Source organism: Caretta caretta, chromosome 26, assembly GCF_965140235.1.
Source record: "Caretta caretta isolate rCarCar2 chromosome 26, rCarCar1.hap1, whole genome shotgun sequence".
Taxonomy (NCBI): Eukaryota; Metazoa; Chordata; order Testudines; family Cheloniidae; genus Caretta; species Caretta caretta.
Genome location: NC_134231.1, coordinates 16,546,950 through 16,564,182, shown reverse-complemented (window position 1 = coordinate 16,564,182; position 17,233 = coordinate 16,546,950). Strand labels below are relative to the sequence as shown.

Sequence of the window (17,233 nt, the reverse complement as noted above, 5' to 3'; positions counted from 1 at the left end):
AGCCCCCTCATCCGGGTCAGGGTTGGTTTCTGCAGAGCTAATGGGAGTAGAATGAAAATCTTTTAGCTCTGTAAATGCCGCAGGTGAGCATGGGACAGCTGGGGAACAGATTCGCAGCACAGGAAAGGGCCAGTTAACAGAGCAAACATCTGTCATTTACCCAGCACCAAAGATCACCTGGCACAGGTCAGAGCAGAACCAGACAGGCCTATATGAATCCTTGGCCCGTCCAGAACTCAAGACCCACCCCCTCAACTGACCCCTCTGTAAGACCCAGAAAACAACAGGTTCTGGGGGACAAAAACTGACGGTGGTGGAGATCCAAAGGAAGGCGCCGAAGGAGGATGCTGAGCAGAGAGCCTGGACAGTTCTCAGCCGTCCGCAAAGGATCCCCGTGAGTCACAGAACCAGGCAGGAAACAATAAGCAGAAGTGTGAGTCATGGGCCAACTCTATCCGCTCCCCAGCTGCATCCGAGGAGCAAAACCGAAGGGACTGAGGGGACTGAGGGGCGCTGGTCGGGAGCCCACCTTGTGTGTGGCATCCTTTGGCAGAGGTGAGTGATGCTTCCAGGCTGGAGGGCAGGCAGGAGGGGACTATTTACACCTGTCAATAAACCAAACAAAAAGGACAAAGAAACAAACTGGAGAGACAGGTGTGTGAGAGGTGCTGGTGCCACCTGGGAATCTCCATGCACTGCCAGAGCCAACTGGGCCCGGTCCCCGCTGCCTAGGGTCGCAGGGGGTCTCTCAGCATGGCTGAATCACAACGATGAGGAAACATATCCAGGCTCATGGCAATGGACTAAAGCAGGAGGGAGCAAATGCAGCACAGGGAGGCAAACACTAGAGGGAGCTTCTGGGTGACCTGCAATGTTAAAAAATGTGGCTTTGGCTCCTTTGCGGTAGGTGAAGACCTGAGAGGTGTTTGTTTTGCAGGTGTTTTGTGTTTGATTCTCCACTGCGAAGTTCAGAGGCAGATGACAAAATTCAGGCCTCGCCCTGTCCAGGATGACTCTAAGGATGAGTAGGAAACTCATTGAATCCTGACTGCTAAGGAAGTGAAGCACACTCAGGCAGGCCAAGTGTTTACAACTCTTTATATGATTATCATTGCACCAGTTTAACTTGAGCAAGGAGATTGAGTTAGTGGGCTGGTCTCCCCTTCACGCCCTGCATTGTTCATGTTGCGTAGACTCTGCTCCGTCCTGCCTTCCGCAGCAACGAGGAAGATGACAAACACATGGGAGGGGCCAGCTGCTCAGAGTTGCTGTTGGGAATAGGGTTGCCAGATGTCTGGTTTTTGACCTGAACGCCCAGTCGAAAATGTTAAGAAAAAGTTAGCACATGTGACTCCATTTTGGTTTGGGGCCCACCATTGTTTAAATGCCAGCACATCATACACCAGGAGGAGTGATCCTTAGATACTGAATCCCTGTGAAAATCCTCCTCCATGTCTCCAGCCTGCCTTGACTCCCAGTATCTGGTTTTTGTCAGTCTCTAACTCCCTGTCTCTTGGCCTTGATGTGAGGCCTCCCATCCTAATAATAAAGGTTACTGATGCATGGCTTTAGGACCATGCTGTGTAATTAACATACTGGTTTAGCACGAGGAATGCACCAAGCAGGGATAGGTGGTAGATAAGACAAGGGTTTGTTTATTGGCTAAGGTTTCCAATGCACGAAGGCAACATGCTTTGCTAAAAAGTATATAACCTTTGTATAATCTGTATTCAGGGTCCCCTCCTGGCTAGCAGGGAGGCACCACGCTCGAGTGTAATAAACTTAGTATCTTTGGGAACTCTGCAGTTGTGGACTTTGTTTATGTGCCTCAGCCTAGATTCGAACTGTGCATGACCTGTCAGGTATAATTCGCAGCATTGGTGTGCGTGTCCTACCAGGTGTAATTCGCAGCACTGGTGTGCGTGTCCTACCAGGTGTAATTCGCAGCACTGGTGTGCGTGTCCTACCAGGTGTAATTCGCAGCATTTGTGTGCGTGTCCTACCAGGTGTAATTCGCACTGGTGTGCGTGTCCTACCAGGTGTAATTCGCAGCACTGGTGTGCGTGTCCTACCAGGTGTAATTCGCAGCACTGGTGTGCGTGTCCTACCAGGTGTAATTTGCAGCATTGGTGTGCGTGTCCTACCAGGTGTAATTCGCAGCACTGGTGTGCGTGTCCTACCAGGTGTAATTCGCAGCACTGGTGTGCGTCTCCTACCAGGTGTAATTCGCAGCATTTGTGTGCGTGTCCTACCAGGTGTAATTCGCAGCATTGGTGTGCGTGTCCTACCAGGTGTAATTCGCAGCACTGGTGTGCGTGTCCTACCAGGTGTAATTCGCAGCACTGGTGTGCGTGTCCTACCAGGTGTAATTCGCAGCACTGGTGTGCGTGTCCTACCAGGTGTAATTCGCAGCATTTGTGTGCGTGTCCTACCAGGTGTAATTCGCAGCACTGGTGTGCGTGTCCTACCAGGTGTAATTCGCAGGACTGGTGTGCGTGTCCTACCAGGTGTAATTCGCAGCATTTGTGTGCGTGTCCTACCAGGTGTAATTCGCAGCACTGGTGTGCGTGTCCTACCAGGTGTAATTCGCAGCACTGGTGTGCGTGTCCTACCAGGTGTAATTCGCAGCATTTGTGTGCGTTTCCTACCAGGTGTAATTCGCAGCACTGGTGTGCGTGTCCTACCAGGTGTAATTCGCAGCATTTGTGTGCGTTTCCTACCAGGTGTAATTCGCAGCACTGGTGTGCGTGTCCTACCAGGTGTAATTCGCAGCACTGGTGTGCGTGTCCTACCAGGTGTAATTCGCAGCACTGGTGTGCGTGTCCTACCAGGTGTAATTCGCAGCATTTGTGTGCGTGTCCTACCAGGTGTAATTCGCAGCACTGGTGTGCGTGTCCTACCAGGTGTAATTCGCAGCACTGGTGTGCGTGTCCTACCAGGTGTAATTCGCAGCATTTGTGTGCGTGTCCTACCAGGTGTAATTCGCAGCACTGGTGTGCGTGTCCTACCAGGTGTAATTCGCAGCACTGGTGTGCGTGTCCTACCAGGTGTAATTCGCAGCATTTGTGTGCGTTTCCTACCAGGTGTAATTCGCAGCACTGGTGTGCGTGTCCTCCCAGGTGTAATTCGCAGCACTGGTGTGCGTGTCCTACCAGGTGTAATTCGCAGCACTGGTGTGCGTGTCCTATCAGGTGTAATTCGCAGCACTGGTGTGCGTGTCCTACCAGGTGTAATTCGCAGCAATTGTGTGCGTGTCCTACCAGGTGTAATTCGCAGCATTGGTGTGCGTGTCCTACCAGGTGTAATTCGCAGCACTGGTGTGCGTGTCCTACCAGGTGTAATTCGCAGCACTGGTGTGCGTGTCCTACCAGGTGTAATTCGCAGCACTGGTGTGCGTGTCCTACCAGGTGTAATTCGCAGCATTTTTGTGCGTTTCCTACCAGGTGTAATTCGCTGCACTGGTGTGCGTGTCCTACCAGGTGTAATTCGCAGCATTGGTGTGCGTGTCCTACCAGGTGTAATTCGCAGCACTGGTGTGCGTGTCCTACCAGGTGTAATTCACAGCACTGGTGTGCGTGTCCTACCAGGTGTAATTCGCAGCATTTGTGTGCGTGTCCTACCAGGTGTAATTCGCAGCACTGGTGTGCGTGTCCTACCAGGTGTAATTCGCAGCATTTGTGTGCGTGTCCTACCAGGTGTAATTCGCAGCACTGGTGTGCGTGTCCTACCAGGTGTAATTCGCAGCATTTGTGTGCGTGTCCTACGAGGTGTAATTCGCAGCATTTGTGTGCGTTTCCTACCAGGTGTAATTCGCAGCACTGGTGTGCGTGTCCTACCAGGTGTAATTCGCAGCACTGGTGTGCGTGTCCTACCAGGTGTAATTCGCAGCACTGGTGTGCGTGTCCTACCAGGTGTAATTCGCAGCATTTGTGTGCGTGTCCTACCAGGTGCAATTCGCAGCACTGGTGTGCGTGTCCTACCAGGTGTAATTCGCAGCACTGGTGTGCGTGTCCTACCAGGTGTAATTCGCAGCATTGGTGTGCGTGTCCTACCAGGTGTAATTCGCAGCACTGGTGTGCGTGTCCTACCAGGTGTAATTCGCAGCATTTGTGTGCGTGTCCTACCAGGTGCAATTCGCAGCACTGGTGTGCGTGTCCTACCAGGTGTAATTCGCAGCACTGGTGTGTGTGTCCTACCAGGTGTAATTCGCAGCATTGGTGTGCGTGTCCTACCAGGTGTAATTCGCAGCACTGGTGTGCGTGTCCTACCAGGTGTAATTCGCAGCACTGGTGTGCGTGTCCTACCAGGTGTAATTCGCAACATTGGTGTGCGTGTCCTACCAGGTGTAATTCGCAGCATTTGTGTGCGTGTCCTACCAGGTGTAATTCGCAGCATTGGTGTGCGTGTCCTACCAGGTGTAATTCGCAGCACTGGTGTGCGTGTCCTACCAGGTGTAATTCGCAGCACTGGTGTGCGTGTCCTACCAGGTGTAATTCGCAGCATTTGTGTGCGTGTCCTACCAGGTGTAATTCGCAGCATTGGTGTGCGTGTCCTACCAGGTGTAATTCACAGCACTGGTGTGCGTGTCCTACCAGGTGTAATTCGCAGCACTGGTGTGCGTGTCCTACCAGGTGTAATTCGCAGCATTTGTGTGCGTGTCCTACCAGGTGTAATTCGCAGCACTGGTGTGCATGTCCTACCAGGTGTAATTCGCAGCAATTGTGTGCGTGTCCTATCAGGTGTAATTCATAAGAAAAAGGGACCCTGGTGGCTCCGGTCGGCACCGTCAACTGGGCCATTAAAAGTCCGGTCAGCGCCACAGCAGGGGCTTGCGTCTAAGGCAGGCTCCCCGCCTGTCCTAGCTCTGCACAGCTCCCAGAAGTGGCTGCCAGGTCCTTGCAGCCCCTAGGTGCATGGGGGGCCAGGGAGGATTCGCATGCTGACCCCACCCCTAGTGCTGGCTCTACAGCTCCCATTGGCTGGGAACTGTAACCAAAGGGAGCTGCGAGGGCGACGCCTGTGGGCACAAGCACGCAGAGCCTCCCTGGTTGCCCATATGCCTAGGGGCTGCACTGCGGGGCCTGGTGGCTGCCTCCTGGGTAAGCGCCACCGGGATCCCGCATCCCAAACTCCCTCCTGAACCCCAACCCCCTGCTCTAGCCCGGAGTCCCCTCCTGCACCCAAACTCCCGGAGCCCGCACCCCCCCAACACTCCAAGCCCCTGCCCCAAGCCTGAGCCCCCTCCTTCACCCCAAACCTCTAATCCCTGGCCCCACCCCACAGCCCACACACACACCACACCCCAACCCGCTGCCCCAGCCCTGAGCCCCCTTCTGTACCCCAAACCCCTTATCCCCAGCCCCACCACAGAGCCCGCACCCCCAGCTGGAGCCTTCACCAGGCTTGGGCCTGGTGAAAGTAAGTGAGGGTGGGGGAGAGCAAATGACGGAGGGAGGGGGGGACTGGAACGAGTGGGGGTTGGGCCTGGAGCTCAATGCAGCCTGGGTGTTCCACTGTGTAAAGGGAAGGGCGGGGGTGGGGGGGTCTGCACACTTGCGTGCTGCAGCTCTTTGCTCCAGGAGGCTTCATCCACTTTGCCATAGAGAGGCTTGGGGGGCAGCCAGGGAAGGGTCCCAGTGGTGGCTGTGACTGCACAGATCCATTGGCCATGCCCCCGCTCAAAGAGCAAGCATGACAGGTGGGGTGGGGTGGGGGTGGGGCTTCTACAGCCACGAAGGGGGGTTTCTTCCCTTCCCCACATGAAGGGCCTCATAAAGCTTATGATGGGCCAATATTTATATAGGGTGACTTGGGTCACTAGAGGCTGATTAGCCTGATGTCCATCCCAGACTGATCCAGAATTGAATGAACAAAGAGTTACAAGATGGCAGGGTAATGCACACCTGTCAGCATGAAAAGCAGGTCCCAATGAGATTACACATTGGGCTGACAAATGTAGCTGTGTTAACAAAACAAGCTTCTGGCAGGCATTTGATTTAGTATCACAAGATGTTCTGATTACAAAATTAGCCTTGTACCAAATCAGTGAGTCCCTATTAAATACCAGCTCGCTGACCAATCTCAAGTGTAACCCTCTATGGGGAATTGTCATCGCCTCGGGACCTTCCGACCTGGCATAGCCTCGTGTCTTTGCTGGGGCCATACCAGGCTCCTCTCCTCTATGGATCAGGCATGGAGGTGCCTTGGAACACGCACTCACCAGTGGGTTACACACCTGCACCAGAGACTCCCCATGGCATCTCCTAGTCCAAGCTCCAAGTCCGGTGGTTACATGATTGCAGCTTTGCTGCTGCTGGGACAACTACAGGAGTTCTGGGCCTGCCAAGCTCAGCAAGCAATAGGGAACCGAGTCGGGAGGAACAATTACTAAACAACCAAAGGAGACAAGTGCCCTCCGGACTTGATGCTGCGATTGTCGTGTTCTTCACTGGGCCAGTGGACATAATGCCATTGAATACTGGTCACTGGATTGGGCCCTCAATGCAGTTACTCTGGATCTACACTGGAGTAAATGAGAGCAGAGTAGGGCCCCCTCCCTGAGCGTGTGAACAGCACATTGTCCATGTGCTTGTGGGCACTTGGTGCATCTCAGCATGCTCAGACCTAGTGCTCCCACCAGTGGGCTACATTGAGTTATCTGTGGCTGATTAGCTACAATAGGACATCTGCTGTTGGAAGCCAGCCTGGTTGGGGGTCTGCAGAAGGAGTCTCCTGGATGAGTTGGTACCTGGCTCTTTTCAACTACTCCGCCGGTTTGTCCAGAAGGATCTTTTATCCATGCTGGAAATCCTAATGCGTGGGTTATTTGCATGTTGAAGTCATTCTCATGAGAACCACCCCTCCCCGTTCCTCCCACTATAAATAGCTGGGTGATTGCTACAGAGAACTCAGCCTGAGCCTGCATGTGACAGAAGGACACTAGACACCCAACAGGTTTTGCTGTTGACAGGTCTGCTGCTGGGAATACTCCCTCCACTGCTAGCCCCTGGGCCTTCAGCAACACCCAAGATGGCTTTGGCCCTTCCTCTAGCTTTGCTTGTTACTGTGCTTGTCCTCTGGATGCTTTTCTATTATTTTATTTATATTGTGGTAGCACCTAGGAGCACTAGTCATGGCCAAGTCTCCTGCTGTGCTAGGCACTGTACAGACACAGAACCCAAAGAGTTGATAATCTAAGGATAAGCCAAGTAAGAGCAGGTGGGTACAGACAGATGGGGAAGCATAAAGAAACAATTCTCTCTTTCTCTCTTTCCTTTTCAGAATCAGCCCTGCCAAGAGATCTTACAAAACCAACGGATCTGAGGACAGTCTCCAGGTAAGTCTGTTCCCATCGTATGGACAATGCTTTTAGGAGACAGCAGCACTTTAGACTCTGTGGCTCTGGCAAGAAATGCTGCATCCATTGAGGCGTTTTGCAATATTAACACAGCAGATGTGGATATAAACTCTGGTGCGGCTGTACCTCTGGGCGGGGGGTGGGGGGGCGTATGTTACTACACCACCACCATCATATACATCACACCTTGAGAAAGAGACAATGCAAGGTAGAGACGCTATTTATGGGAGACAGAGGGTTGAAGAAATGAAGGCACTTCTGGGTACTAAATTCCAGAACTGATCAGATCTTCCCCTGTCCCCATCATAGAAGAGCAGCCAAACTAGCAGAGCAGGGGTCAGTGGGCCTGGAGGGGGGCTGGGAGGGCAGCAGAGTGTCTGCGCTCATAATCTCTGACAGTAATTTCATACCAAGGTGTAAATGGGGAGTGAGGCAGATGCTGCTCCCATGTCTGAGACCCTCAGCTCCCCCAAGAAAGAGAAATTTCACAGCTCCTTGTTCTTTCCCCAGTTACCCTGAGGGCCCAGTCTCAGCGGCAGGATCGGCCTCCACACACACAGTACTGATCTGTGCTCATGTCACCCCGCCCAGGGTCAGGGGCAGCCGGATACGCAGAGCGCTGGCCATAGTGGGTTCCAAAGGGGCACAGCCTCCTGGTGGGGACCCAGCCTGGCCTCCTGGACCCACTCTGGGGCCTGCTTTGCAGAGGCTGTTCCCTGGCTCTACCCCCAGGGACCTGTCCTGGGCAGAGCAGTGAGGGGCGGGATTGCCAGTGGCCTATTAGGTTAAGGGGGGGTCAGTTACTAACTGACCCTGGTGTCTGTCTCATTCCCTGGCTCTGGCCTGGCTGGAGAAACACCCTTTGCCCAGCACATCCCGCCAGCAGCTAACAGGCACTGTGAGGCCTGGATCCTGCTACATAGGGCATCCTGGGCTGGCTGAGCCCTGTCGGTGCAGAGAGGGGTCACCGCCCATAGTCCCCACAGCTGCGTCCTGGGGCCAGGCCCTAGTGAGGAAGCATCCCACCCCTGGCAGCATCGCCAGTGGCTGGTCCATGCCCTTCCTCCTGCTGCGGCCACGGGGCTGGCGGCCCCTTTGGCGATTCCATGGGGAGCTGCCCCGGAGCTGGGCCAAGGAGGGTGAGATGGGGAACGAGCCTTGATTGGCTGCCCACCAAGATCCAAGCCAATCAGATTGCTCGGCAGATGGCGCTTACTCCCACACCCCATGCTATGTGCTGCTGGCTACCAAGATCTGAAGGGGGCTGTGGGCCAAAGATGGGCCCTGACCTTCTCCCCCCCCCGGGGGGAACTTGGCTCAGCAGGGCCAATGGGACTCCCCCTATGGGACCAGCCTGCCTGAGAGCTCGTGTCCATCTGTCCTTCCCAGCCACCCCGCTCCCACCAGGACACGACAGACACCAGGCACACGTCCACCACAATGGCATCCCAGCCAGGAGCAGGGACAGGGAGACGGCCGAGTGGACCCTGTGGGAATCAGGACAAAGACATGAGGGATTTGTTCAACACATTCATTAAGAAAGGTGGGTCTCTGGGCATGGGGTCCAGATAAAGGAGAACCTCAGGGCCTGAGAGGGCTCCCTGGCAAAACCCCCTCTTGTGCCTTCTCATCGGCCGAATTCCTGCTCACTCTTGTCCTCAGCCCAGTGCTGAAGAGGGGCGTGGCAGGGTCAGATGACAAGCCTTGCACCGATAGGTGCTGGAACTAGGAGTGTGGGGGTGCTGCTGCACCCCCTGGTTTACAGTATAGTTCAATGGATCTCAGCACCCCCACTATACAATTGTTCCAGTATCTCTGCTTGCACCCCCAGTTTACAGCAGCATCCCTGAGAACAGAATCTGGCCCCAGGGCCATGCCCTGAATTATGTGCAGTCTAAACCATCTCCCCTGGGATCTAGCAGCTCGCTTTATGGTCATATGTCAGGGGAAAACTCCAGTTTCCAGATCCTTCCCGGGGAGCGGACTCTCATGAAAAGAGAGATGCAATTTCTTAGAGTCCAGTCTGTATCATTGGAGCACAGCCCAGGGGACCGGATGCAGGGGCAGCAGCAAGCCCCGCACAGTTACCTGCTTCCTTGAAGGAGCTCACCCTGGGATAGTTTATAGGGGACAAGTTAAGAGGGAAGGAGCTGAATTCACCATTCACACTGAGGGGTCATGGGGTGCCGGGAGCTATGACATTGCAGGGCAATGAAGGGGAGGAGGGGATGACCCTGAGGTCCCTTCCAACCCTGATATTCTATGAGTGCAAGGAGCTATGGGGCTGTCGGGGGGGTGGGGGGGGCAGATCCCTTTAGGACGGATGTCCTCGTCACCATAGGAGAATTTCTACTGTTAAAGATCCTGCATTAACATTTTGCCTTTCCCGATCATCCAGAAGATGGTGTTCCCAATCCTCTGGACCTCCCCATGCCGTTCATCTTCACCCTGCGTGACGCCAAGCAGAAGGTCATTCGCTTGCAGAGCAACAATCTTGTGGCCGAGGCCTCCAACTCAGACCCTGGTGAGCTCCATGCTCCCTCTCATTTCCCACTCTTGCTGGCTGTCCTGCTGCTTTCCCCCAGCCGAGGCAGAGAGGAGTTGAGGGCCATGTTGCCCTCTCCGGGGTGGTGCCCGGCGAGGAGGAAATCTGTGTACTGAATCTCTCGCTCTCCCCAGCCCAGCGGATTCTGAAAGGGAGCTCAATGCAGAGCAGGAGCCAGGCTGGGGCACAAGGGGGCCAGGTCTGTGGTTCAAGGGCTGCCTGCATGGTTGCTCCCTGGGGGGGTGAATTAATGCTGCCTCTCGCTGGCATTTGAGTGCCCCTGTGGAAAAGTGACTCTTGGCAGTCTAGAGACCTGAGCCCTCTCATGTTCCACCTGCAGAGAAACTCAGTGTGGTGCCTAACCGGTTCGTACAGGGCAAACAGTACCCCATCATCCTGGGCGTCCAGGGAGGAAGTAGCTGCCTGTCATGCGGAACGTTGTCCCAACCCAAGCTGCAGCTGGAGGTGAGTGTCCTCAGCTGGGTAGTTACCAGCCTTGGGGGGCAGAATTTGCACCTTCCTCTGAGGTGGCAGCTTGTGGCCCCCACCAGGGACGGGATCCTGAAGTAGCTGGGGCAGTGGGCTGCTCCGGTCTGGCCATTGCGGGGCTCCTCGTGGATCAGACAAGTGCTGGGGGCTAAGTGGGGTGGACTTGGTTCCCGGATAAGGCTGCCCACGTGGGAGCTTGGTGAGTAGGACCCATGTGCCCATCAGGGGGCAACAAGAAGCTGAGGGACAGCAGGCCCTGCCCAGGACCCTGCCCCATCATGGAGACACAATGGGGGCAGGGGAAATCAGGGTCCGACCCCTGCCCCTCAGCTTCTGAGCCCACCTGCCCAGGCCTTGAAACCACAGTCTGGCACTGGTTGGTTTCACTTTCAGCGGGATTTGTCCTTGCCACCGGCAGGAGCGGAGCTGATGAAGGTATCTTCTCTCCCCACCATGGAGCTGGTCCAATATGGACTGAATGGTGCTTAATAAAATGCATTGGAGCTCTGAACTGCTGCCCCATTTGCCATGTTTGTGGCCCCATGCGATGCACGGTTCATGGGCATCCGTATGGACAGCGTCATAGGGCAATCTGACCCTTTCATCTTGATCTGACCCTGCCAATCTTAGCCCACCTGCCTGGGTGGAGGGAATGAAGACAAGGGTCATGTGATGGGGTGTACGAGGCCTGCTGCAGGATATGAGGGCAATCAGAGGAGACTGCAGGGAGAGCAGACCTGGGGGTGGATGCTCGCTTCACTTCTAGGAAAGAGCTGGCAAGGAGATCTAGGTAGAGGGTCTCTGCAGAGCTGGAAGAGCTGGGAGAGAGACCTGCTAGGAAGGATGGCTCAGCAGGGAGTGGACTCAGAGCCTGGACCCGAGGCGGTGAGCCCCCTAGGAAGGCTCAGGGAAGATCTGTGTGTTTAGAACTTTGTGCTAATAAACCAGGCTCCCGGAAGGGGAGAGTTATTGAGAAAACACTGGCAGCATGAAGTTCAGTCAAATAAATTGGTTAGTCTCTAAGGTGCCACAAGTACTCCTTTTCTTTTTGGGGATGTCATAAATATAAAGGGAAGGGTAAACCCCTTTGAAATCCCTCCTGGTCAGGGGAAAGCTCCTCTCACCTGTAAAGGGTTAAGAAGCTAAAGGTAACCTCGCTGGCACCTGACCAAAATGACCAATGAGGAGACAAGATACTTTCAAAAGCTGGGAGGAGGGAGAGAAACAAGGGGTCTGTGTCTGTCTGTATGCTGCTTTTGCCAGGGACAGAACAGGAATGGAGTCTTAGAACTTTTAGTAAGTAATCTAGCTAGGTATGTGTTAGATTATGATTTCTTTAAATGGCTGAGAAAAGAATTGTGCTGAATAGAATAACTATTTCTGTCTATGTATCTTTTTTGTAACTTAAGGTTTTTGCCTAGAAGGGTTCTCTATGTTTTTGAATCTAATTACCCTGTAAGATATCTACCATCCTGATTTTACAGGGGGATTTCTTTATTTCTATTTACTTCTATTTTTTATTAAAGTCTTCTTGTAAAAAACTGAATGCTTTTTCATTGTTCTCAGATCCAAGGGTTTGGGTCTGTGGTCACCTATGCAAATTGGTGAGGCTTTTTATCCAACATTTCCCAGAAAAGGGGGGGTGCAAGTGTTGGGAGGATTGTTCATTGTTCTTAAGATCCAAGGGTCTGGGTTTGTAGTCACCTAGGCAAATTGGTGAGGCTTTTTACCAAACCTTGTCCAGGAAGTGGGGTGCAAGGTTTTGGGAAGTATTTTGGGGGGAAAGACGCGTCCAAACAGCTCTTCCCCAGTAACCAGTATTAGTTTGGTGGTGGTAGCGGCCAGTCCAAGGACAACGGGGGGAATATTTTGTACCTTGGGGAAGTTTTGACCTAAGCTGGTAAAGATAAGCTTAGGAGGTTTTTTCATGCAGGTCCCCACATCTGTACCCTAGAGTTCAGAGTGGGGGAGGAACCTTGACGGGGAGGAAAGGGAAACCGAGGCAGCAGACAGGCCCAAAGCCAGAGGCGGGTAAGCCCTTGCTACGAGTGGGCTTATGTTCCCATAAATGTTTGGGGAAGGGATAGATAACCATCCATTGTCACCTGCCAACAGGGATATTCACGATTTCTTAGTCCCCTGTTTATAAAACTACATTCAGCCAATCAGCGAGCAGGATCAGTAGCGTGTGACTTTGGTGACCAATTGCCGACAGTGACCATGCACAAATAACCAATAGGCTGATAACTGTTATCCTAGCTGGTCCTGAGGCTGGTTAGGAATAACAGAGACGCTTGCAGAACTCCTGATCAGTCAGCTCACCGATGTGCGAGCAGAACTAAGGGCTAAACGCCCAGGGAATGTTGTTCCCAGGAAATAATCCAGCTTCCTGCAACGGCATCTTCCTTTCTGTTCCCCGCTCAGGATAAGAAAATAATGGAATTGTTTGAAGACAAGGAGCAAGCCGCTCGCTTCACTTTCCACAACATTCCCGAAGGCAGCACCCACCGCTTCGAGTCAGCCACCTACCCGGGCTGGTTTCTCTGCACCTCCCAGAAGAGCAGCGAGCCCATCCGCATCACCAACCACCCAGGCGAGACAGAGATCACTGAGTTCTATTTCAAAAGGATTCTGACCCAATAGCTGCCTGCGATGGGAAGAAGGCTGCAGAGGTTCCCCTGCACACCCCAGACAATATTGCCTTTTTCTTTTTAGTGCTGGAAATTAAAGTATTGTCTACTCTCCTTTTCCTGGGAGACTCTCTGGTGACTCTGGAACTCATGGCATTATGACATCACCCACACCAAGGAAGCAAATCCTGAGCAGCTGAGAGGGGATGGGATATTTAGCCAGGCTGGCTTTTATTATCTTGTTTTTTATTAACTTCCAGTTAACAAAAATACTCAACACACAGTTGGGAGCAAAGCTTTTGCTGTTAAAGATCCTGCAAAAGGTCACAGCCAGCAAACTCAGAGCAGAGCAGAGCAGGGCAGGATGAGCCCCCACTCTCGGAATCTCTGTCCAGCATCACTGGGTACCCACTAGCCATCCCAAAAGGAGCTCCAGCCCCTGCATTGGGGCCAACCGTCAAGGGTCCCATGACCCAGTCACATGGTTTCACATAGGATTGGGCATTGCACTAACAAATATGGTCCCACGTAGCATGTGGCCCCATGGAAATGCTGCAGAACCATTAACGGAGCACGCAACATGTTCAGACACTGACCCTCTTAGATCTGTGGGTAGAAAGTTGGCTAGATTGTCGGGCTCAACGGGTAGTGATCAATGGCTCCATGTCTAGTTGGCAGCCGGTGTCAAGTGGAGTGCCCCAGGGGTCGGTCCTGGGGCCGGTTTTGTTCAATATCTTCATAAATGATCTGGAGGATGGTGTGGATTGCACTCTCAGCAAATTTGCGGATGATACTAAACTGGGAGGAGTGGTAGATACACTGGAGGGCAGGGATAGGATACAGAGGGACCTAGACAAATTGGAGGATTGGGCCAAAAGAAATCTGATGAGGTTCAATAAGGATAAGTGCAGGGTCCTGCACTTAGGACGGAAGAACCCAATGCACAGCTACAGACTAGGGACCGAATGGCTAGGCAGCAGTTCTGCGGAAAAGGACCTAGGGGTGACAGTGGACGAGAAGCTGGATATGAGTCAGCAGTGTGCCCTTGTTGCCAAGAAGGCCAATGGCATTTTGGGATGTATAAGTAGGGGCATAGCGAGCAGATCGAGGGACGTGATCGTCCCCCTCTATTCGACATTGGTGAGGCCTCATCTGGAGTACTGTGTCTAGTTTTGGGCCCCACACTTCAAGAAGGATGTGGATAAATTGGAGAGAGTCCAGCGAAGGGCAACAAAAATTATTAGGGGTCTGGAACACATGAGTTATGAGGAGAGGCTGAGGGAACTGGGATTGTTTAGTCTGCGGAAGAGAAGAATGAGGGGGGATTTGATAGCTGCTTTCAACTACCTGAGAGGTGGTTCCAGAGAGGATGGTTCTAGACTATTCTCAGTGGTGGAAGAGGACAGGACAAGGAGTACTGGTCTCAAGTTGCAGTGAGGGAGGTTTAGCTTGGATATTAGGAAAAACTTTTTCACTAGGAGGGTGGTGAAACACTGGAATGCGTTGCCTAGGGAGGTGGTGGAATCTCCTTCCTTAGAAGTTTTTAAGGTCAGGCTTGACAAAGCCCTGGCTGGGATGATTTAATTGGGGATGGGTCCTGCTTTTGAGCAGGGGGTTGGACTAGATGACCTCCTGAGGTCCCTTCCAACCCTGATATTCTATGATTCTATGATCTGCCATCAGCACAGGGACTCACAAGGGCACCCCGCTGGAGAATACCCACCGTCCGGCATTCTGCAGCCCTGCATACTCTGGTGGTCCCCTAGCACCCCTTGCATGGGATCCAGGGCAGGAAAGCAGCTGTGGGCAATACAGCACTTAAACACATGCTTCAAATTAGTGCGGCTCATGTGCTTTCCTGACTCAGGGCCATGGTGCAGGTTCTGATCTCCTTAGAAAGCTCCCAGATCCCACGAGACACCTTATAGTGCTTGGATGCTATGGGTACAGGCCTGTTTCTGCAGGCACTTTACTCCGGGGTGTGCTGCTGGCTACTCATTGCATGCTCATTGCAGTCTGCAGTCAGCAGAACTCCTCGCAGTAGGAAGCAGCAGAGGCAAGATTAAGGTGTTAGCTGGACTGGGTCCTTAGACATCTCTCACTGGATTTACACTCCCTCACATAGATTCCCAGATTCCAAGGCCAGAAGGGACCATTGTGAGACACACAAGCCAGACAACTGTCCACAATAATCCCTGGAGCACAGCTGTTAGAAAAAAACATCCCATATGGATTTAAAAATTGCCGGTGATGGAGAATCCATCATGATCTTGGGTAAATTGTTCCCATGGTTAATTACTCTCACTATTAAAAAGGTACATCTGATTTCCAGTCTGAATTTATTTAGCTTCAACTTCCAGCCATTGGCTCTTGTTAGACCTTCCTCTGCTAGACTGAAGAGCCCATTATTAAATACTTGTTCCCCCTGTAGATACTTATAGACTTTGATCAACCACCCCTTCTCTTTGTTAAGCTAAATAGATGGAGCTCTTTGAGTGTCTCACTGTAATGCAGGTTTTCTTAGCCTTTAATCATTCTTGTGGCTCTTCTTTGATCTCTCTCCCATTTACCAACATCCTTGAACTGTGGGCACCAGAACTGGACACAGGATTCCAGCTGTGGTCGCAGCAGTGCCAGATATAGAAGGAAAATCACCTCCCTGCTCCTGCTCGAGATTCCCCTGTTTGTGCATCTCAGGATCACAGGAGCTCTTTCGGCTACAGCGTTGCACTGGGAGCTCATGTTCAGCTGATGACCCACCGTGCCCCCCAAATCTGTTTCAGCGGCCCTGCTTCCTAGGGTAGAGTCCCCTGTCATGTCAATATGGCCTGCCTTCTTTGTTCCCAGATGTATCCATTTAGTCGTATTAAAACACATATTGTTTAGTTGTGCCCAGTTTACCAAGCAATCCAGATCGCTCTGTATCAGTGACCTGTCCTCTTCGTTATATACCACTTTCCCAATTTTTGTGTCATCTGCAAATTTTCAGTGATGCTTTTATGTTTTCTTCTAAGTAATTGCTAAAAATGTTAAACTGTTTCTTAACCTACCTGTCATAAATATAAAGGGAAAGGTAACCACCTTTCTGCATACAGCGCTATAAAATCCCTCCTGGCCAGAGGCAACATCCTGTTACCTGTAAAGGGTTAAGAAGCTCAGCTAACCTGGCTGGCACCTGACCCAAAGGACCAATAAGGGGACAAGATACTTTCAAATCTTGGGTGGGGGGAAGGCTTTTGTTTGTGCTCTTTGTTTACGTGGTTGTTCTCTCTTGGGACTGAGAGAGGCCAGACAGAAATCCATCTTCTCCAACCCATCCTAATCCAAGTCTCCAATATTGCAACCAGTAGAGGTAAGCCAGGCAAGGCCGATTAGTTTATCTTTTGGTTTATGTGAATTTTCCCTGTGTTCAGAGGGAGGTTTATTTCTGTTTTCTGTAACTTTAAGGTTTTGCCCAGAGGGGGATCCTCTGTGTTTTGAATCTGAATACCCTGTAAAGTATTTTCCATCCTGATTTTACAGAGATGATTTTTACCTTTCTTTTTTTTTAACAAAACCCTTCTTTTAAGAACCTGACTGATTTTTCCATTGTTCCAAGATCCAGGGGTTTGGGTCTTTGATGATTTTGTAACAAATTGGTTAGATATTATTCTCAAGCCTCCCCAGGAAAGGGGGTGTGTAGGGCTTGGGGGGATATTTTGGGGGGAAGACATCTCCAAGTGGGCTCTTTCCCCGTTCTTTGTTTAAAACGCTTGGTGGTGGCAGCATACTGCTCAAGGACAAGGCAAAGTTTGTACTCTGGGGAAGTTTTTAACCAAAGCTGGTAAGAATAAGCTTAGGGGGTCTTTCATGCGAGTCCCCACATCTATACCCTAGAGTTCAGAGTGGGGAAGGAACCCTAACACTACCCTTTGGTGTTTTATTAAGTGTGAACCCACCATACTTTGGATTTTTAGACTTCCCTCTGCTATATGAACTCAATGGGAAGTGCAGATTAGCCGGGTCACCATGTGCTGTGTATGAGTGAAATATGATAATAAATACCCCTGTAGATATTCAGATGAAGATGTTTTGTTACATTCATCAGAAACATGGCTGGACGTGCCAAACATTATCCCCTGAATTATTAAATTACCACCTGGATAATTTAGTGCCACTTTCATTAAGGTCAATGGGGATCTCGCTTTGAGACCTCTATAAAATGCTTTGAAA

At 51.8% G+C, this 17,233-nt stretch overlaps 1 protein-coding gene across 3 annotated transcripts; it reads left to right on the top strand.

The window, feature by feature from the left end:
- Nucleotides 1-394: 394 nt before the first annotated feature.
- LOC125626343 (interleukin-36 receptor antagonist protein-like) lies at nt 395-13,903 on the top strand. Of its 3 annotated transcripts, none has more exons than XM_048829166.2 (6): nt 395-555; nt 7,282-7,336; nt 8,747-8,900; nt 9,756-9,881; nt 10,243-10,367; nt 12,816-13,900. In XM_048829166.2, exons 3-6 carry the CDS (start codon nt 8,798-8,800, stop codon nt 13,032-13,034), a joined length of 573 nt encoding a protein of 190 aa, XP_048685123.1. In that variant the 5' UTR covers nt 395-555; nt 7,282-7,336; nt 8,747-8,797; the 3' UTR covers nt 13,035-13,900. The 3 variants fall into 3 exon arrangements, with proteins under 3 accessions (XP_048685123.1, XP_074979497.1, XP_048685124.1); XM_075123396.1 differs by lacking the exon at nt 395-555 and adding an exon at nt 6,919-6,970 and having other exon boundaries at nt 9,759-9,881; nt 12,816-13,903; XM_048829167.2 differs by lacking the exon at nt 395-555 and adding an exon at nt 6,919-6,970.
- The last annotated feature ends 3,330 nt before the right edge of the window (nt 13,904-17,233 follow it).